Raw genomic sequence first — 21,403 nt, forward strand, 5'->3', positions numbered from 1 at the left:
AAAGAAAAATGAGACTGGTTTTACAGTAATAAACATTAAGGGTTGATTTATTTTTTAGGGAAAAACATTAATTCTAGAACATGGATGTTAACCAAAGTGCAACAAAAGCAGCTTTTACCTCCTCCATGGAGGTGTCCATAATCTCCAGGGCTGGAATCATGGACATGTGCATCCTCACAGGCATAGAAGCTGCAGAGCAAAAGAAAAGCAACATGTGCAACAGTGAGACTGACATTCTCTCATCAACTCCAAGTATTGATTTGTATAATTTTTCAATGTTAAGAGTGTCTCTGAGGGCAAACAATGACCGTTACTAAGTCAATTCAAAAAGTTTTGCAACACATAGTGATTTGCTTTTCGATTTTGTACAGCAACAGGTTTTTAAATGCACTCATCATTTCTTATCTCCTTCAAACAGTATTCTATCTGATTAAATTAGAGAGACCCATGTTCTGACAATAAAAACAATTAATTTTTAAATTAAAGTTAGTAAACTTTTTATCTCTTAAGCTGTGAATAATCAAAACCTAAACAAATCATGATATACTTTATTCCTGCTATAGTGATTTGAATTTCCGTTGCTTACCAGATCTTCCACTGCTCATCTGCACGGTCATTTTTTGGTTCTGTTCCTCCAGATTCCTGATGTCGCTCCTCTGGCTGACGAGAAAGTAGGCAATCGCCGCCTGGCCCACAATCAGGACACAGGCCAGCAGGGTCAGTCCTGCCACCTTATAAGCCCGGGTGGACCGAGGGCTAGAAGGAGACAGAATATAGGCAGGAAATAAGGCATATTTGTTTAGTTATTAACTAAAGGGGAAAAGAATCTCAAACGCGGTGAATGATAGTGACAAAACCTACATGTAACTTCCTCAAGGGGTCTTTTTGGAAACTGGGGGAGTTCTCTAAAAGCGGAACTGAGCACAGGGTATTTACCACATATACCTACAGATGACATCACTTGTTGCCAACCAGATGCAAAAAGGAAAGTTTGAAAATATTTTTCTGTCTGCTGGACATTCCTATGATTTTATCAGATACTCCAGAACACAAACCTTAAAGTTCAAATTTGAATAATCTTTGAATGCTCCATTAAGTAAGAAACATAACAGTCTTCTATGACTTTCACAGACTAGACAAGAACAGCCCCATAATAAATAGACTAAAACTGCCTTTTTACTCATTTATGTTTTTTTAATATAGTTTTTCTCGTTCTGGTTTTAGGGTCTAAATTGTCCAGAAACAGATTATTCCTTTATTGTTCCACTGTGGGAAAATTAATTTTTTTATTAATTTAAATTTTTAAAGATCAAATATTGCCTCCTATTTTCATGTTATTCTTCTACTGCAATATGGAAGAAAAAAGATACAAACTGTTCAAAACACAGATTCTTAGTGTAGTTTTAAAAAGTCCAAGGAATTCAAACTTACAATACAAAAAAAAAAAAAAAAAACAATAGCAAAGCAGAGATTACCAGAAAGTATTTTAGAACATAAAAGAAGCTGGTATATAAACTATTCCAAATCCTACTAATTTAAATCATATTGAGACTTCATTAGAAACAATATCAAGGGATTATAATCTGGATTTTCATTTGTAATTTGTCACAAATGAAAAGGCATGGATACTTGATTTAGCATAAAACTGTACAAGGATTTGGAACAAATTTGATGTTTGAACTAGTGTTGCACCGATGCCATTTTTTGGCCCTGATAGCGATACCCAATACCTGGCTGTGCAGTATCGGACGATACCGATTCCATCTGTCTGAAATTGATGCGTGTGTATATCTGAAGAACTGCATACTTCTTAGATGTAAAATAATTTTCATCATGGCTTTGTCAAGCTGCTGGCTACCGTTGTGAAGCAGGACATGGGTGACAATAGTTGAATAAACTTTTGGCTCTTAAAATGGTATAGGTGCCCTATTTGTTGGTACTCACCAATACCGATACCACCATTTTAGTGCAGTATCGATAACAGTGCAACACTACTTTGAACCCAAAAGAAGAAGAATTTAAATATTAAAGCATACAATCAAAATATCCCAGCAAAATCAATGTTTTGGGAACAAAAGATACAAACCCCAAATGATTACGAATTTAGAACATATAATTAAGAAATCTTGATGATAAAGACACATATTACTCCCTCCTTACCCCTGTCCTGGTGCTCCTACATTGACGGATGTTTGTCCAAGAAGAGGTTGGGATGGGGTCTCTGGGTCAGACATTTTTCACTCAAACACAAACACCTACAAACATAAACACACACAAACAAAATAAGATCTGTCAACAACTTAGAAATAATGCTATCCTGACAGGATACACAGATAAGATAGAGTTTACCTTTTGTTTGAACAGGTTGCAGGTTGTTTCGCAGTAATGACTGAAGTCTAGGAGATTTGATCCTTTTCACTAATCTGAGTCAGAGGGAACTGAAAGCGGATGGAAGGGAAAACCCTAAAACAATTCTGAGTAACACTATTCTGTTATGGCAGGGTTTTTTCAATCTCGATTTTATGATTGGTTAATTTCTCTTACTCATCTGTTACCAGGTAGAACAGAGTAACATGAACTACAGAAGGGTCCTTTTTGTACTTGCTTACTGTACATGCTTCTGGTACATAAAACATTTACAGACAAACACCATTCTAGGTTTAAACAAAAGTAAAAATATCTCATATTAGCAATATATATGATTATCTAATTTTATCATTTTTTTTAATTCAAAACATATTCATTTTATTTTTTATTAGGTTTATACCCTAATTAAACATTTGATTTTTGTTTTAAGAATTCTGCTATAATTAAAAAGTACAATTTCATTTACATTTTTATAGTTCTGTGCTGTCTAAAAAATTTTAAGAAAAAAAAAATGATGCAATAGAGTAGAAGGGAATCGAAAAATGTAGAAAAATTTTTTTATCTAAAATTTTCTAAGAGATAGATAGAGGAAGTAAAAAGGGGAGAAAGGGGGTTTGAGAATCAAGGAAATAAACGGGAATTAGAAGAAAGCAGTCCAGATTAAAAAAAAAAGAGTTGTGTGAAGGAAGGTAGTAGGGGAAGAAATAAAAATAATATTTTGATTCAGGGCTAAATATAAATAGAGTCATTTGAGCCCCATTTTCATTTCCAAGGAAATAAATGAGAAAATTGGGAATGTTTAATTAGTAAAGGATTTGAGAGATAAAAACTTGCTGGTAATTTGCAATAATGAGGAGCAAAAAGTCATAGGAGAGAATAGAACAGTGAAAGGAATAATAACAGGAATACCAATAAATGAGAATTTGGATTGATTAGAAAATTATTAAACATTATTTTACGCCAGGTTAACAGCATACAGAGACTGACTCCAACAGTAGAGAAACTAGTTTCTCTACTCATATTCATAGCCTATGTCATTAACTGAACAGGCCAACCCAAGCATAAGTGAGAAAATCATTGCCAGAGGAGCTGAAAAGTTTTTGGGACTCAAACGAGTTAGACAAAAAAAAAAGTTGTGAAAACATTGTTACTTGGCTGGAGATGGAAGGACAAACAGGAGCATCTGGAAAATAAAAGATTAAGATCAAATGTTTTTTTGTCACACTGGGGTGGGGTCGCGAGGGTTGCTGGTGCCTATATCACCAGTTGTCTACGGGTGAGAGGCGGGGTACACTCTGGACAGGTCACCAGTCCATCGCAGGGCAACACAGAGGAAAAAAGATTAAGATACTGTGCTGAGTGTACATTAATGAGAAATAAAACAAACGTTTACTTTTTTCAGATCCTTGTTTTTTTGTTTGTTGCTCAGATATTTTGGGTATATCTAGTTTTTCTTCCTTATTTGAACTTCCTATCATTGTGTTATACTGTGAGAATTGTTTCTTTTAATACACATATTTGGTTACATCATTTTTCTGAATACATTTTTATTTTACTCAGAGGTTTCAAGTAACAAATTACAAATACTTTGTTACCTTACTTAAGTACAAATTTTGACTATATAAATTACTGGAGTAATCATTTTTCAGACAACTTTTTACTTCTACTCCTTTTTTTTATGCAATTATCTCTACTTTCTACTCCTTACATTTTATGAAAAGACTCATTGGTTTTGTTCCATTTGAACTAATTTTCATTTTGGCCTATTTAATAAAGAAAAAAAACATCAAAATCTTTTTTTTTTATACAGAAAATTTCTTTGTGGTTGGTGCTGCACCAACTTGTCATTCACTACATACCAAAATAAATATTTTTTTCAAGATCATCCAAAGTTAAATTTGATACTTGTGCCATTAGTTATTAAACTAAGAAAATTAAGTCTAAGGGAATTCACCCAGAACTGTAGAAACATGTTCCTTTAATAGAGTAGTGCAGTAACCAGTATAAGGTTTAAAGCATCTGTCCTTAACATTTTTCCTGCATTACTTGTATTTTTATACTTTAAGTAGTTTTAAAAAATGATACTTTTACGCTTTTACTTAAGTCAAAAGCTTAAGATGATATTTTAACTTCAACAGAAATGTTTTTAAACAGTAGGATTTCTACTATACTGGAGTAGTAAATACTTTTGACACCTCTACTTTTACTTGATCAGTTTAATCTACATTTGGAGGCATAATGTACATTTAACTGAACGTACTGGTCAATAACCCCCCGTACTACCAGACGATAGGGGGCGTTATCGGGTACGGAACACAACATTTAATCGAAAGAGGAAGGGCTTTGCGTGTTGTGATTGGTTGAAATCGTGCTGTTGTAGGAAGTCGCTGTTCATCTTTAGTTCTTTTTGTCAAACAGCTGCGTATAACCCAAATATACTCAGCCTTATAAAGGTACATAGTACTCGTGCTTCATACAATATGGTAAAATATGGAAAAGAAAGGCAGACATAAAAAAGACCCAATGGGAACGTATCTAACGCAGTTAGCATTAACTGGTAGCGGCAAATTTAAAAAAAAAAAGCTTACGTACCCAGATCATTTTATGGAAACTAGCGTCTGTTAATAGCTTATATTTGTTCTTTTGAATTAGAAAGTATTTGTTTCTTTCTATATTTCCAACTGCATACAAAGAAAAAGCAACAGTTTACCAACAGCTGACAGGAAGCCAAATGCAGCTACATATATAAGAAATTCATAAATGTGTCGTTTCTATAATCCATACTAATTCATATTAATGTCACTGGACTTTTTATTTCATCTAACAGATGATGCGAAGACCCAGAGCAACAACTGCCAAAGCTGTAGTTTACAACGATAATGACACTCTAGACTCCGACTTGTGAGTTATGTTTTCTCTTTCTTTTTTAAACGATTAATTTATATTAAACATTAGACCTGCATGTTTGCAAAGACTCTTTATAATGTCAATTTTTAAGTATGGCTTCACATTGCACCTTTGATATAAACTGTAACTGTTTCCTTTAAATTGGTTCCAACATTTTGACTGAAATAAATCTGAAAACATGTATCCAGCCCAATTTCCTCTGATATCACTAAAGAACATCCAGTATAACCAGGGGTTGTGAGAAGTTACTAACTAATGAGTGAAACACCTTGGTGTAAATAAAGTCTGGACTTGGAGCTGGCCGACCTGGTAAAGGTTAATCCATAAAGCACTTCTAGTTTTTTCTTCTTGCTTTTATCTGTGGTTGGAAAAAACTAATTTCCACAAAGTACTTCATAAATCTGATCTTTATGTAGCAATGTCAAGAAGAAAGCCTTTGTGGGACTAGATGTGCTTACAGTTTGCCCAAAGCCTTAAAGGGGGACTAGTAGAAGAGAGATCCTTGACTCATGAAAGCAGAAAATATTATTCTAGCCCACCTGCAAAACAATACATATGGTGGAGAATGAAAAAATCACAAAAAACATTCTCATAGTTAAACATGGTGGTGGCTGTGCCATGCTGAGGTTTGTTTCTTCAGGTATAGCAATTCTGGTCAGAATTAAAAAGAGTATGGATGTAGCTAATGGCTGAGTAATTAAAATAATCGAACTATTAAGAGACCTTACATTAAGGTAGACTATAGTGTAGGATGATCTCCATCAGAAAAAAGACAAACAATCTTACATATACAGCCAGAGGTAGAAGGAAATAGTTAGGCATATTTATGTGTCAGAATAAGCCAGTAAAATAAAATAAAGATTTGACAAAATATTTAGTTTCTCAGTAAATATCTGGTTGTAAAATCCCCCAAACGTGTTGGAACTAAAACTGGAACCAAAGTTTGTACTTAAAAGAATTGAATAAGATAAGCCAGGTACAGGTGCCTCTTTGAGAGTAATAAAAAGCCAATCGTTGTTTTTTTTTTTTTTTTCTGTGAACATCATCGTTTCTTTATCTTGGTCAATTTTTTTCCCCATTTTGTGTTTCTTAAATAAGAACAATGTTAAAGAGGTGTGGGTAATTTTGCAAGATTCTGTACTTTCCCCCCTTTTTTCTGATGTTATATTTTTATTATACCTTTATTATCAGATCTTTTTCTCAGGTGGTGAGTAGTGATGAAGACATGGAGGAGTGGAGGCCACCAGAGTCAACAAACGCTACCAGCACAGCAGCCAGAGGTCTTAAAGCTAGCGGGATGAAAGCGGCTCCCAAGAAGACTACTAAACCAAAAGCTCCCAAAGAACCTAAGGCTCCTAAAGTTCCCAAAGAACCTAAGGCTCCTAAAGTTCCCAAAGAACCTAANTCCCAAAGAACCTAAGGCTCCTAAAGTTCCCAAAGAACCTAAGGCTCCTAAAGTTCCCAAAGAACCTAAACCAAGAGCACCCCGCAAACGTGCAGCAGAACAAAAATCACCAAACACTCAAAGAACCACTGGAGCAAAGAGAAAAAAGACTAATGGTGATGATTTAGAAGAAAATAAAAGCAAACCACAAAGTGATTTCCCAGAAGAACAGAGAGTTGACAAGGGAGAATCTGGTGTCAGAATGAAAGAAGAGGTAATCATAATGTCCATTTTAAAAAGAATCAGAACAAATAATTCAGGTTATGTTCTGATTCACATATGCAGGTATTTCTTGGTGTCCAAAGTGTGTATTTTTTATTTATCAAACAAATAATAAGCATGGTTATTTTAGAAATAAATATTTGCCAAATGTTATGTTTATGTTTGTATGCTTATGCTTATAAAACTTTAGCCCCTGCTCTTTAGCTGTCGACATTATCATTGCTGTTCAGAACATCCAATAAGAATGGATTGAAATAACCCTGTAATGCTTTGTATAGCTAATTTGATTTTGTTACCAATTAGTTTTTTCCATCTCATTCTGTTAATATTCTTATTTGCTTTCCTGTTTTAGAGGATCTCCTTCATTGTGTCGGATCAGACAGTAGGATGGGCAGATGAGGGGACATCTAAAGCTGGGCTCCAAGTCAAGAAGGAAGAAGCGCCTGAAGACGATTTCACTTTTGATGAGCCATGTCACAAAAAACAGCCATTCAGGGAAACAAACCAGCAGCAACGAGCTGCCTTACCAGAATCCAAATTCCGGTCTCTGAAGAATGATCTCAATATGAACTGGGATGTTGTTGAGGTAAGGACTGTATGTTGGACCTGCTTTTAGTGTGAGGCAGACCTAAAATCTCAGAATCAAGTGGAACAGTCATGAAACTATAACCATGAACAGATGCTTTTCTCTGCAAAATACTAAATTTACTATCAACTTTTTAGATCTTTCTGTTTGTTGATTCATACAACTAAGCAGTGTAGTTGGATAATTTTGTCAAGGAACAAAATTGCTAGAAAGTATTGATGACCTCACAACTGGGTCACTGCTTTATAAACAAAAGAACAGCTTCCTAAGAATGATGCCAGTCACTGCCATTGAATAGCTTAGTGCGCTGTTGCTCCATTCTGTTCTCTGTCTGTGATAAGGCCTAAGTTATTGATTATTTTAGAAATCAGTTAATCTTGGGATTATTTTTCTGTTTAATTGATTTAAATAAATAAATAAATAATTTAAGTTAAAAAGATGGTTCTTGGAATAAATAAACAACTAGACTGTGTCCCTTAAGTCCACCATAATCACTATATAGGGCCCTTTATAGTACTGTATATCACTATGTAGGGCCCTTTATGGTGACTACGCCACTTTAGATTAATGTCCGAACATCTTGTGGATAAAAAATAGTTGAACTTGAAATTTCCCACAATGCACTTTGAAAAGAAGTGGTCATCTATGGTCACGTCACGAGCAGGTATATCCCAAAATGCTTTGCGATGAAAAGTTTCCTCGCAAAGCATTACGGGATTTGTTGTCACAGCTGCCCACTGTCGCCTACAGCTGTCGCTACCCGACAGCAGTGACAAATAACAAAGATGGCGCAGGCACCGTGCGGGAAGACAGAGTTACGTGACCAATGGGGAGCAAACAGTAGTGATCATCTGTCCCAACGTTCAGATAAGTGAGTTCACCATGAAGTCCACTATATAGTCCCCACTCTATATAGTAATGGAGGGATTTAGGGTTTAGGGTAGACGTTTGGACACAGCCCTAGAGTTTATACTAGACTAAAAAGAAAGAGGAAGTTCTAAGCTATAAAGTTTAAAGTAATGATAATAATCATTAAAAATAATAGAAATGATAATTAGGGCTGGGTAATATGGGTTAAAAATAAAATCTACAATGTTGTCATACCTACCCTGTGTTATGAGTTAAACATTCATGTCATGAGTAAAAAAAAAAAAAAAAAACTAGCGAAGAACTGATCCTATACCCAATACTGACTAATTATTCATGATGCATAGCATATAGAGCAGCTAGTGATGATTTAGATCTGTGTTGATACTTTTTTTTAAACAAAGTTTATGCCATCCCTGATCTCTTCAGTCACATGACGAGGTATACGGTCTATCCAGTCAACAGTAGTATCAGATTGCTAATGGGTAACAGCTGATAAGCTCAACCCAGATAACTAGAAAATAATCTCTATATGTCTATCTCTAAGCTTCACATTCATAAGGACACACACACAAAGTTTGCGCCTGCTGTTCCACTAAATTGGCACATGCATTAATAAGTGCACCTGTTCTGAAGTTCAGCTCTGTCTGAGCAAATCAGATTCAAAAGATTTATATCATAATTACTTCTCTAAGTGTGCTGTTCTTTCAGCAATGATTCTGAGACTGTATTCTCCAGTTAATAATTATTTGATTTGGTAAATTATGGCATGCCATGCAAGGTCTCCAGGTTGGGAATTTAAACCCGGGGGAGCTGCATTGAGGCCTAAGGCCTCTTAATAAAGGTTACAAAGCCCTTGCCATACAAAACCTTGTTGTTTATTATTTCAATAGTGGATTAATCACAATTAATTTGATTGTTTCAGCTCTAATTGCATCACCTAGCTGTCGATGTTGAAAATCATAAAGAAAGTGTATATATTTATAGATTACTTTTTAGTTTATGAATGAAGAAATGTATAAACTTAAACTTCTTAAATTCACTAGATTATTTCCTCCAATTGTTTTGCATTACACTGTGACCAAAAGGAATAAAACAGTAACTCTAATTTAATTTGTAAACATTAATGTAAAAGGATAAGCATTTTTCTATTCCCAGCTATTTTCTTTTTATCACTTAAACTTTTTTCAAACCATTTTTGTTCTTCTCAGGTTCTCTCTACTCAGACCTGTGTGGAGCAGTGGGTTTGTGCGAATATCATTATGCTGCTACGTGAGGAAAACACTGTTCCCTTTATGGTGCGATACCGCAAGGACATGATCAACCACATGGATGCAGATGCAGTTCGAGACGTCCAGATGGTCTTTGAGGAGTTATGGTGGGCAAATGTTGCACAATAAACAAAGTGAATATTTATTAACTGCTTTCATTACGACACACAAAAGAACATTAAAGTAAGCAGTGCTTTTTTCCTGCTGTTGGCCACTAGATGGTGGTAGTGGCTCAGCTTTGAGTCCCAAAACTTTCAGCCTTCTGTTAATGTTAAGCAGTCTCTTTTTTGTTTTTATTTGGTTAAGATTGATATATCTGCTTCTTTATATGCTTCAGTTCTCTTGCTAAGAAGACCCAGTCTGTGATTCAGACCCTGAAGAAGGACGGTGTTTTGACACCTGAGTTGGAGGAAAGCCTCAGGAACTGCCGATCAGCTGATGACCTGGATCATGTGGTCAGATTATTTCATAGTTTATTTAGTTAAACTGTTACTTTTACTGTGATTTGTCTAAATGAGGGAAATATTGTGTACAACCGACCTAAAAAACATATGATATATATCAAAAACTGTTTTATTCCACATCCGTTTTCAAAAAGAGCTATAAATTCATGGAAAATAAGGAATTAAACTATTTAATTATGCTGTAATGCTGTTATTAAAAGGGAAGTTTTCTTTTTTTTTTTTTTTACAAGAAATGTCACAAAAGAATCAAATATATAATATGTAGTTAGCAGGTTGTCTTTGTTCCTCCCCGAGCAGTGATGTAGGTCTCTGATGTTGTCCTATAAACGATATAATATTTGCATTTGTTCCCAACCGATTTGGTTTTAATAGATTTTTGTTAAGAGACAAACATGTTTGTTAAATAGTGTGATAATATTGGCATCAGAGCTGCATATTTCTGACTTTTTCTGTTTCATTTTAGTCATCACTCTCTGCCCATTACTTCCTGTGAGCGAGAAGCATTTAGTTGGCCTATTAACATATTTCTGTGCATAATTTAGTTTATAGTGTTTGTAAAAATGCAACTGTTAAACGTTGGTTTAAATAAAATTAGACAAAAGCCTTCAGATTTACACCTGGAAGCTCAGTCTAGGGATCATAAGAACAAAGCTTCTCGATATCATGATATTTTACTTGATTTAGGTTGATACCATATAGGGTGCAAATGATAGATTAATTAAATAAGCTAAAGTTGATTAATCTTAGAGCTCGACTATTGACAAATTGATGAGCAGTCATTTTTTTAAGCCTTGCGTTGTGTTTTGTTTGCAGTATTCTCCTTACAAGAAAGGCAGCAAGCTTACTAAAGCTCGCAGGGCCAAAGCTTTAGGCCTGGAAGATGCTGCCTCTGCAATGATGAACTCACCACATAATTTGGATCTCACAGCTTGGGTGAAGCCTGGCACTGAAGGTAGGAGGCCACTACATGCAGTCACATGCAAATAAAAACAGATCTTAAAATGATTGTTTTTCCCTATTGTACTCTGACGAAATAAAAAATGTTTGTGAATCAAGTTATTTATTTGGGAGGTTTTGTTATTTGTAGTTGGTTAAGTGACAGATGAAAGTAGATGTATAGAATTCAAGGCTTATATTATTAATATCACTGATTACATGTAGTAGAGACCTTTTCTTAATTCACTCTGTGTGTCGGATTTTTTGTGTGTGACAGGTCTGTCATCCGTTGAAGAAGTGGCCACTGGTGTGGAGCACATTTTGGCCGACATGATAGCCAAAGATCCAGAGACACTCACCTACATTAAAGCATTGTAAAAGAGCCTTTCTGTATATTTCTGCTACCTTAAGTAGGATGGAAACGTACATCTCTAAAATATTTCCAGTCAGATTTTTCTAGGTGTTCCTTTTTCTTTTTTTCAGATGTGAAAGGAGCTATGTGACCATCCAATCAAGTGTTTCCAAGACAGCACTGAAGGAAAAGGAGCAGGGGAAATCTGCTCAAGGCCAGAAGAAACCAGGAGCGGATAAAAACAAAAACAAAGACTTTGACAAGTTCCAGCTCTATTTTGACTTTACCTGCAACGTCCAGCGCATCCAGCCTCATCAGGTAAGACGATGCGCTATTGCAGTTGTTACTCCTGCTGAAAATTTATAGTAAAGGAAAAAACAGGAGACCTCTATCATTTATTAGCGGGGCAACCAAGTCCCTTCTTTTTTAATGATTTTTGGTGGTACAAGCAAACAGAAAGATCTTTTGCTTTATTAACAACCTCTCTAGATGTCCATCCAGAGTCCTTCGTCCTTTTCCTTTAGCTCACCCTATTACTTATTTTATAAATTTTTTTATTTTGCTGCATTTTCTATTAACTATAAGCTCTGGAGATCTTTCTACCTCCCTTACCATCTAGCTCATGGTGAGTAATGGCAGAGGGAGCATTTGTTTGCAGCCTCTGGTGTTTGTTCTGCTCTAACCTTCTACATTAAATCTGCTTCTTATTTAATCAGCAGATCGATACTTCGATCAAGGCATAGCTCACCTTTCCCCTGTTTTCGTCTTCGGTATAATACATCTGGACTTTTTTGAGTACGATGGTGAAGCTGTTAATAGTCACTGCTGCCACCCTCTGGTTTAGGGAGGAACTGCTTGTTTCACCAAATAATATTAAAGAATCCTTTGAAAAATTCCTGCATTCAGATCATCACCAGAATTGTATCGATAGTTCCTTGGACTGGGGTTCACTTTCGGTAAAAATTTCATTAAACCCGTTTCTAAGTTTTTATGTTATCATTTGCAGATGGACAGACAAACACACACAAAAAGGACTATTAGCACAACCGCCTTGGTGGAGGTAAAAAAAATCCCCTGAATGAAGAGATTTACGAGCATGGTCTTATTCTAGAGCAGGCTAATTTACTTATTGCGATGAATGATTACTGAACTTTGAAGGAAAAAGTTTTGGGGAAAAAAAGTCATCCACTGCATTGATTCTGCTTGGCTATACTGAGTTTTGTCTCCTTTGGTTTTTGTTCACCTTACCTGATTCACACATATCTGCTCCCCTATAAACAAACACAACCCCCTTTGCTTCTGTTTGTGGGAGCGGTGCTTCCTTCTTGCTTGCCGGATCTGAATGCTACTCACGTCAGCAGCAGTTAGTCTTGCCTGTGCCTTCATATTTACCCCTCCTGTGCCCCGCTCTGTCTCCTCTGCTCCCCCTCAGTCTCTCCAGTGACTGGTAGGTTACTCAGAGTTGGTCCCAGGCCTCATGTGTCAGCACTGCTCCCGTCACCCACAGCCTCTGCCACACCACACTCCCTCTGCCCTGCAGTGGTTTAATCACATACACACATTTTCGCACACACTTGCTCCACACACCCACAGCCTGAAAGTCCCCTCGTTCTCTCTTCTTAACATATGTGACATGTCCCCTGCCGACATGCCATTGGATTAGGAAGCTTTGATTGACAGGCGGTCCTCTGTAGTGACAGCCTCTGCTGGTGCGCCCACAGGCGGACAAAAAGGATGGGGAAAATGGAGTGGGGGGGCAGTTGAAGAAAGAAAGCATGGAGAGACGAGCAACGCTGAGGTGCGTCCGTCACTTATCTCTCACGCTCGCCTCGGATCTGCCTCACCCCTCTTTCTCTGACTAAACCTCATCCCTCCAATCCACACCTCACCTCCCTTTCCCTCCCACTTGTCTTCTGTGTATGCAAGGCATTTAATTCGATGACTCGCCTTTGTCATGGAGTGTTAATCCACAGGCTGCCGTGACCCTGCTAGCTGTCAGATTCGGGCTAAAATGAACCTTTTCTAGCCACAGAGTTGGCTGGGGGAGGAAGCAGGTGAGGGATATGTTTTGACAGAAGGCATGTGTGTTTGTGCACACTTGCCCGTATGCTTTAGCACATCATATTAATCCTCAGCTCTTTTTTCATGAAAGGAAAAAGACAAGGCAAGGGAGTTATTGTCCCAGGGAGCTGTTAATGAGTCCCTGAAATTAAAGCAGCTAATGAACTTAATGAACCTTAAACTTATACTGTCAAAAGACAGCATAAAGTCCCTTCACATGCCTGCATCAATTTTGATATGTTTATTTCAATTTTGAAACAGTTTGGTGATTATTGGAGCAGGAAAATAATATTTGTCTTTGTAAAATCTGATATTTGCTTCAGAATGACTATTAAAATAAAATCGAAATTCAGAGAACTTATATTTTTAGTTGGATAATTAACCCTATTTAGCATTGTAGCAATTATCAAATGTTATTTCCTTATAAAGAAAAAGGGTAAGATCACATAGGAAAGTGTTTGAACCATTGCTGTCACCAAATTATGACAGTTATAATTGATTAATTTGACCTCAGTTTAGGGGAATCTCCGGCATTCAGCTTGTCTGAAAGTATAACACTTATCCCAGATCTGATTCCATTAGACTTGATTTGAGTCTTTGTTTGAAGCGTACACATTTACCTTATAGCCATTGGACTCCTTCATGCTCTGCAGGATGCCAGAGCGGATTTGCTGAATGTGGAAGTGGGCTGTTTTAAATGTGATTTGTACTGCGATCAAACGAGAGTTTTAGACTTGTGATTGGGGCTTTCCCCTGCAGAGGAGCGCAGACATTTGCAAATGTTTCATCAATTAAACAGACCCGTTTGATGGGGTTTGTCAAGAGTTACTTTGGTTTTATGGTCGATTATATTTGCCTCTGGTTTATAGAAAATATGAGGACCATGTAGGGCTGTTTGAAAGCATTATAAGCATTTATTTATGAAGTTTTTCATGTAGAGCCACACTGAAACCAGGAACTTCAATGTATATTGATGGGATGTTAGTTTATTGATCCACTTTAAGTCGTGCATAATTGATGAAACTCTAAAGTATGGTGGACATATTTAGGATGATTTGATATATTATTCATACTACAGGGATTCTCAAGTCAATTCCTTCTCCAATACACCTGACATGCAATGAGCTGAGCAGAATGATATTCTGAGGAAATTTAGCCCTTAGATTCACATGTGTTGGAGAAGAAATGAATCTAAAAGTTGCAGGATGGAAGTGCTAAAGGAGCAGACCTGGACACTCTGTATCATACAACTGAAATTATCATCCCTGATTGACTACCTTCCTTGTGGAAACTCATTTTGCTCTCTACCTAGTCTGAAACATTATCCCATTTTGCCTGAACATGCAGTGTCTTTAAATGGCAGTATTTATAGTTTGTCATAGATTTTCTGTTGATTCCATCTGATAAAAAAAGCACCTCTTTTCAAAAGTTGGCTCTGTTACCAACATGGCTCATAGAAGGAAGCCAGTGAAAGTCTTTGTTCTTCGACCCTTCATGCAGTCCAGATTTATTGAGGGCATGACTAATAAATGTCATTTCAGCTCAGAACTGTTAGCTCTCCCACCTGAGCTGTGGATTAATTGATTTTAAAACATTGCTGTTTGTTTTTAAAGCCTTGAATGGACTGGCACCTCAGTACATCGTATACCTCATCCAAATTTACCGTCCTCCGCTCGCTTTGAGGTCTGAGGACCAGCTCCAGTTTGTGACTCCTAAGACAAATCGGAAAACCAGAGGGCGCAGAGCTTTCTCTGTTGTTGGCCCTAAGCTGTGAAATGCTCTGGCCCTCAATATACGTAAGGCCCCCACTGTGGAGCGTTTTAAATCTCGTCTTTAGACTCACTTTTGTCCTCTGGCTTTTAGGATTGCCAAAGTTGTGTGGTCCCCTGTGGCTTTGTATTTATTTGATTGTGTTTATTGTTTTAAACTGTTTTATTTATTATATTGTTGCTTTTACCCAGGGGTGGAGGTAACGGTTATTGTAGCCTTTGCAGCACTTTCGAAACGTTTCGCTATTTAAATGTGCCATATACTAAAGAAAGTAGATTGAATTGTAGTGGATCTCTGTAGCTCCTCCAGAGTATCAGTGGGCCCATTGGCAATTATTTTGATTAATAGTGCGTATTCAGTCAGACGTCTTTCCATTTTTTAGATGATAAGTTAAAACATGGCCTTATCTTTATATATTTTAGAAGCTAACCATGCTTCAAACTTCTCCTTAACTCTACCACTGACCTGTCTGGTATGGCCTTTGGTCTTCATGTTGCATTTGGTCATTGTTTCTCAGAGAAACCTATGAGAGATTAATTCTGAGATTAAATTATTCATATGAGAAATCTACTAATGAGGTGACTTTTAAGCAAGGTTCTATAAAAAAAATGAACCCCATGTGTTTCATTTTTCATTTTTAAAGGATGGTAAAACACATTAAACCCTGTGTTGAAATTTACAAAGTGTTAATGTGATGATATTTTCAAAGCACTTACTGTACATTACTGAGTCATTTTCTGGAAATTGTACATTAGTAAATGCTTTGGGTGTGTTTTACACATCATATGAGCTTTGAAACATTTAAAAGTTGTTGTTAACCTTCTTTTTAATGCACTTTAAATGTTGAAGAGGATGTATTAGGTAAAAGCAAGCAGTAGGTTATTCTGATATAAATTTGATATGATGAAAAAACAGCTTCTTAAATAAAACATTTATAAAGAACTCCTAATCAGCCCCCTTTGTGAATAATATTTACTGTGTAAAATATAATAGAAAAATTAAAACATTTCTCAGTATTTAGCTTGGTTAGATAAAAGAATAACATCTTTAGTCTAATTATATTCAGATTTTTCTTATACAGCAATGAGATGTCTGGTAAAGTGTGAATTAAAAAAAAATCCCTTGTTTTTCTTGTAAAATCTAAATAAGTACTAAAAAGACTTAACAGCTTATTTTACAATTAAACTTACACAAATCAGATTTTCAATGAAGGGATTTTACATTTGAATAATACTTTTAGATTTTTTTTTCACACCACAGCAATGATCTGTTGTCTTATGATCATTAGTTTTTAGTTGATTACAAATATAACACACAGTCGTCCTAAAATCAAAGGCCATTTCACATCTTCTTTGGCCTCAAGGTCCTTTAACTTTAACACTGGGTTTTTGAAGCCAGAACTCAAGGTTCTGGCTTCGGTGTAGGTTCCTAGTAGCCTGGGTGCCATTCCGAACTTAGTCCCGCCCACAAAGTTTGAGGTCGGGGAAGTTCGGTCTGGCTCTNCTGTACATTACTGAGTCATTTTCTGGAAATTGTACATTAGTAAATGCTTTGGGTGTGTTTTACACATCATATGAGCTTTGAAACATTTAAAAGTTTAAAAGTTTAAAACAGCTGCTTTTACTCAACTGTCAATATTGTAAAAAGAAAAAAAAAGAAAAGAAAAAAAAATCTAAATAATTAAGACTGGAAGAATATAGACATTTAAAATGGAAAAAAGGGTAATCCTTCTAATATTTCAAATTAACCAGTATTTATTTATTTTTTATTCTTTCTTTCCAGACATGACCCCAACCAGTCAATTTAAATGAAAAGGGATAGGACGACAAAAAAAGCCCTTCTCTCAGCAAGATTGAGGACAGGACAAATTCTCTGAATATTTCTCAGTGTGATGCATCAGTTTGTTCTTGATATGGAGGATGGATGGATGTGTTGATGACAGTATACTTCTACAGACCCAATGAGTGAGAGGAGGAGACGGATACAGGATAGTCGTTGGCTGGCTGCCCTTGCTTTGGGGCTGAGGAAAGGATTAAGGAAAGCCTTGTCTTTCTGGTCTTGTCAGGATGTGGCTTGCACTTGGCTACCTGTCACAGCTGGCATCTGTTATGCATAAACATATTCAGAATTTGCTCCACATCCCCTTTCATATCACGCCATCTCTCACCAGTTATCAGACGCAGATAGAAACTGAGAGATTCATAGATAACCTCCAGTTTGTGTATCACAAGTAAAGACTATGATGCAAAAGAATTGGAGGATATTTCTCCAGTAGGCCATATCTTTTAGAGCCTGTAAGTCTGAGTACAGAGATTGTTCAATAGATTTAAGTTGGAAAATCTTTGTTGGGGCCTATGAATGAAGGTGTATGTTCTCAATTTTTACAGTAGTTAAAACTGTTACTGCAAAGCTAATGCAAAAGCATTTCTTTCCCTGCCTCATGTGTCCGATTATTTTTTGACATTATCGAATTTCTCAGAAAGTAATTAATTTTGACAGTTCAGTATGCTACACCCCTAGACGTTAATAATTTTGCCAAAAATCCAAATTGCTACTTTTTCAACCAATATTTTGATTGCAATTACCTTTTTATTTCTTTCTGCACTATCCACCAACATGTAGTTGTTTCAGTTCAGGCTTTCATTGTTTTTATGACCTTGAAAACTTTTTAGTCCAGATTCCATTGTTGCTGGACTTTACTGTTTATGTTGTGTGCAAAGGCATTTACCGGTACTTCTACTCAATCGCTTAGAACTGCATGCTAGCTTCAACTGTTTGGCGACAAAACTGAGATAGGGAACTCTGGCCACTTCTCATTGCATAGTTTTACTAAAGTGTCGGAGTGTTGGCCTAGTGGGTTAGAGAAGTGCGCTTGTGCTCAGACAAGGTTGCAAGTACCTAGTTTGATCCTCACAGCCTTCACTGGGTTCCTGTGCAAGACCCTTAACCTCACACTACTCCTGTGTGCCACACAATGGCAGCCCACTGCTCCCTTAAGGGGATGGGTCAAAATGGTGACAACGAATTTTCCCGATTGTGGGACAATAAAAGGATTTACATTTATATAAATCCGCTTTACCTCACCGCAAAGTCTTATATTGGATTAGGACGGGCAAGAATCAATTTCTTATTGTCAATTGTGTTGATTTTTTATTTTTATTTTGTAGTGTTATTTTACATTTAACCAGGTGCCCCAGGCCCCCCAGAAACAGACCTGCAGCATCACAGGTCCTGGACCATATTTAATAGTTTGTTTGATTAGAACAAAACAAAAAATGTTCATATGTTTCCATTGCATCAGACCTATCTAGAGTGTAGAGTTTGTTTCCAGAAAATTTAATCATACACCTCTTGTCACCCTTGAGCCTCTGGATTTCATTTCAGTGGCATAGAAAGGCAGAAAAAGAAAACTTCTACATTGCCCTACAAAACATTTGACTGTATCAAAAACACTTCTGAAGAGTTCAGAATGACCTCTCTAGGCCAAAAAAACGGATTTTTGAACTTAGACATTAGCTAAAAGGAAAAGTTGTTGCCTTGTAGAGATTAGCTACTAATCAAGCTACTTTGTTTCAACTTTGAGCCAGAATCATAGCACTCTGCCTCGCCCCATCCTGATCATAGAATGTGAGGATTTCCTTACAGTGCGGACACAACGTTGTTAAAGTAGGTGCTTCCTGGAGGGGGAATTTTCCTTTCCTAGGTATTATTAATCTGCTTGTTTTCTCTAAGTCACAGGTGTCAAAGTGGTTCCAGAAAGGGCCGTGTGCTGCAGGTTTTCTTTCCAACCAAGCAATAGCACACCGGACTCCAGTCATCTCATCGAGTCATCATGTTCTGATTGGACTCCCTTGATGAGATGAATGGAGTCTGGTGTGCTATTGCTTGGTTGGAAAGAAAACCTGCAGCCACACGGCCCTTTCTGGAACCAGTTTGACACCCCTGCTCTAAGTACTGCTCAGACAGCGGATAACTCAGCCTGGCACGATTACCAATGAAATACCACTTTGTGCATCATTTCTGTGAAGAAAGAGCTTCATAACATTTTTAATCTCCAAGTTGATTTTGCATTATATAGACCCTTTATTACCTTTCTTTCAATCCTTCTCTGAGGGACAGAATGATAAACTTGGGTAAAAGTAACTGTTGTTTTTTTATCATAACTTTGACTGTTGTTTTGGGAAAGTTTAGGTGAACTGATGTTATATTTTTGTCTTTACCAGACCTATTAAAATTCAATAGACATGTCTTGTATGTTTTCTCTTCAAGTTAGCCTATGTTCAGACTACAGGAAAATGCATGCAAACGCAATCTTACAGTTAGAGTTAGATTAACAAACTTCTGCAGCAATATGACTTTTGCGACTCAATTCTTTTCAATCCCCAAATAAATCCAATCTGGACCACTTCCATATATGGTACTATTTCAGACACAGACCTTCCTTTTTTTTTGCAAGACATGGTCATGATAACATGGAGACACAGGGATCCACAAAAGTTTTTTTTAGCTTTTTAAACTAAGCCTTATGGAACCCATCTATTACTCCTTCTGTAAACATTCTCCTATGCCTGCGGATCGCTATGGTGTCCTTAACCGTTCACACAGAGGTCTAATTGGGTCACTTTTAGCCATTAGTGTGAAGGACCACACCAAAATTCAGTTCAATTCAGTTTATTTATATAGCACCAATTCACAACCCATCACAACCTCCAGCAGAACCAGGCTCAATGTGAGCGACCATCTGCTGAGGCGGACTGGGGTTCAAGGAGACAGAAGAGGAGATACAAAAGGCAACTGTAAAAGACTGCTCCGTCCAGGAAACACACAGCCAGGCAGACGAGCTCAGAGCCACCTACCATGTCAGAGGATGAGAGAGAGCACATCCAGTTAGTTACAGTTAGAGAAACAGGACTACACTGGCAAACAGGCTGATCTCCAACATCTATAAAAGAAGGTGTTGATGGCAGCAGCACAGTTGATATTTCTCTCCAGGATGGTGTCACAGCTAAACAGGAACAGATGATGTGAAGCTACTTTGAGAGAAAGCAGAGATAGCATAACGTTAGAGATTTAACTAACAGATTCTGCAGAGTGGGAGAATGGAGATAAGATGAAGCACTATGATTAAAAATGGGTCCCTATGTCCTCCAGAAGTCTAAGCCTATAGCAGCACAACTATAGAGATAGCTGAGCCACTCTAACTATAAGCTTGATAAAAAAGGAAAGTTTAAGCTTACTCTTAAAAGTAGACAGGGTGTCTGCCTCACGAACTAAAACTGGTTGTTGGTTCCACAGGAGAGGAGCCTGATAACTAAAAGATCTGCCTCCAATTCTACTTTTAGAAATTCTAGGAACCACTAGTAAACCTGCAGATTGAGAGTGAAGTTCTCTGTTAGGAATATAACGAACAATCATATCTCTGATATCAGATGGAGCTTGGCCATTTAGAATTTAAAATTTAGCTTTTAAAATTCTATTCTTGATTTAACAGGAGGCCAATGAAGAAGCTAGTATAGGAGAGATATGATCTCTATTTTTAATTTTCATCAAAACTCTGGCTGCAGCATTTTGGATCAGCTGAAGGTTTTTAAATACAGTTTGTGGACTTCCTGATAGTAAAGAATTACAAAATAACAGATGTCTGAAAAAAAGCTGTAGCCTCAGTGGTTTTCATATAATAAAATTCTATTCAGGGATACAGGAACTAATGGATTATTGATGCAAGATTTTAGACCCTTTAATCTTATCAAATAAGGAGGGAGATTTTTCAGTTATGTTGTTTTAACAGCAGTGGTTCAGGACATTAATGATTTTGCCCGAACAATCACTTCTTAACTTGTCTTTTTCCTCCACAAAATAAGTACATCAAAGGTGGAATGTTATAAATGTTCTAGCCGGAGATACTACTGCATAAAAGATCATTTCATTATGGCTACTTCTATTTAAGTGCTGAGGTTGCTTTACATAGTCTTTTATTGATTTGAAATAGGCCTGGAATATTTAGAACAGATCTTTTCAATTTATTACTTTACTTGTAGTTGTGGGTTTTTAGAAGTGGGTTTTGTTTGGTGTCTTTGACAACATGTTAAACTTCAGAGGTTTGACGAAGATTGTTTCAGAAATCTCATCGCTAGTCGCTGAGGGAGCCTTGGGCTG

At 36.8% G+C, this 21,403-nt stretch overlaps 1 protein-coding gene across 1 annotated transcript in view; it reads left to right on the top strand.

Annotated features, from left to right (window-relative positions):
* Positions 1-4,740: 4,740 nt before the first annotated feature.
* srbd1 (S1 RNA binding domain 1) overlaps positions 4,741-21,403 on the top strand; it is a 70,733-nt gene continuing 54,070 nt past the window's right edge. The window contains exons 1-10 of the mRNA XM_015397354.1: positions 4,741-4,820; positions 5,195-5,268; positions 6,466-6,652; positions 6,696-6,932; positions 7,293-7,526; positions 9,605-9,771; positions 10,002-10,119; positions 10,942-11,080; positions 11,342-11,438; positions 11,548-11,734. Coding sequence (XP_015252840.1) covers positions 5,195-5,268; positions 6,466-6,652; positions 6,696-6,932; positions 7,293-7,526; positions 9,605-9,771; positions 10,002-10,119; positions 10,942-11,080; positions 11,342-11,438; positions 11,548-11,734 — 1,440 coding nt within the window. The 5' untranslated portion in view covers positions 4,741-4,820. The remainder of the gene's footprint in view (positions 4,821-5,194; positions 5,269-6,465; positions 6,653-6,695; positions 6,933-7,292; positions 7,527-9,604; positions 9,772-10,001; positions 10,120-10,941; positions 11,081-11,341; positions 11,439-11,547; positions 11,735-21,403) is intronic.

The sequence above is a fragment of the Cyprinodon variegatus genome, unplaced genomic scaffold, assembly GCF_000732505.1.
Source record: "Cyprinodon variegatus isolate N-32 unplaced genomic scaffold, C_variegatus-1.0 Scaffold856, whole genome shotgun sequence".
In the NCBI taxonomy this organism is placed as follows: Eukaryota; Metazoa; Chordata; class Actinopteri; order Cyprinodontiformes; family Cyprinodontidae; genus Cyprinodon; species Cyprinodon variegatus.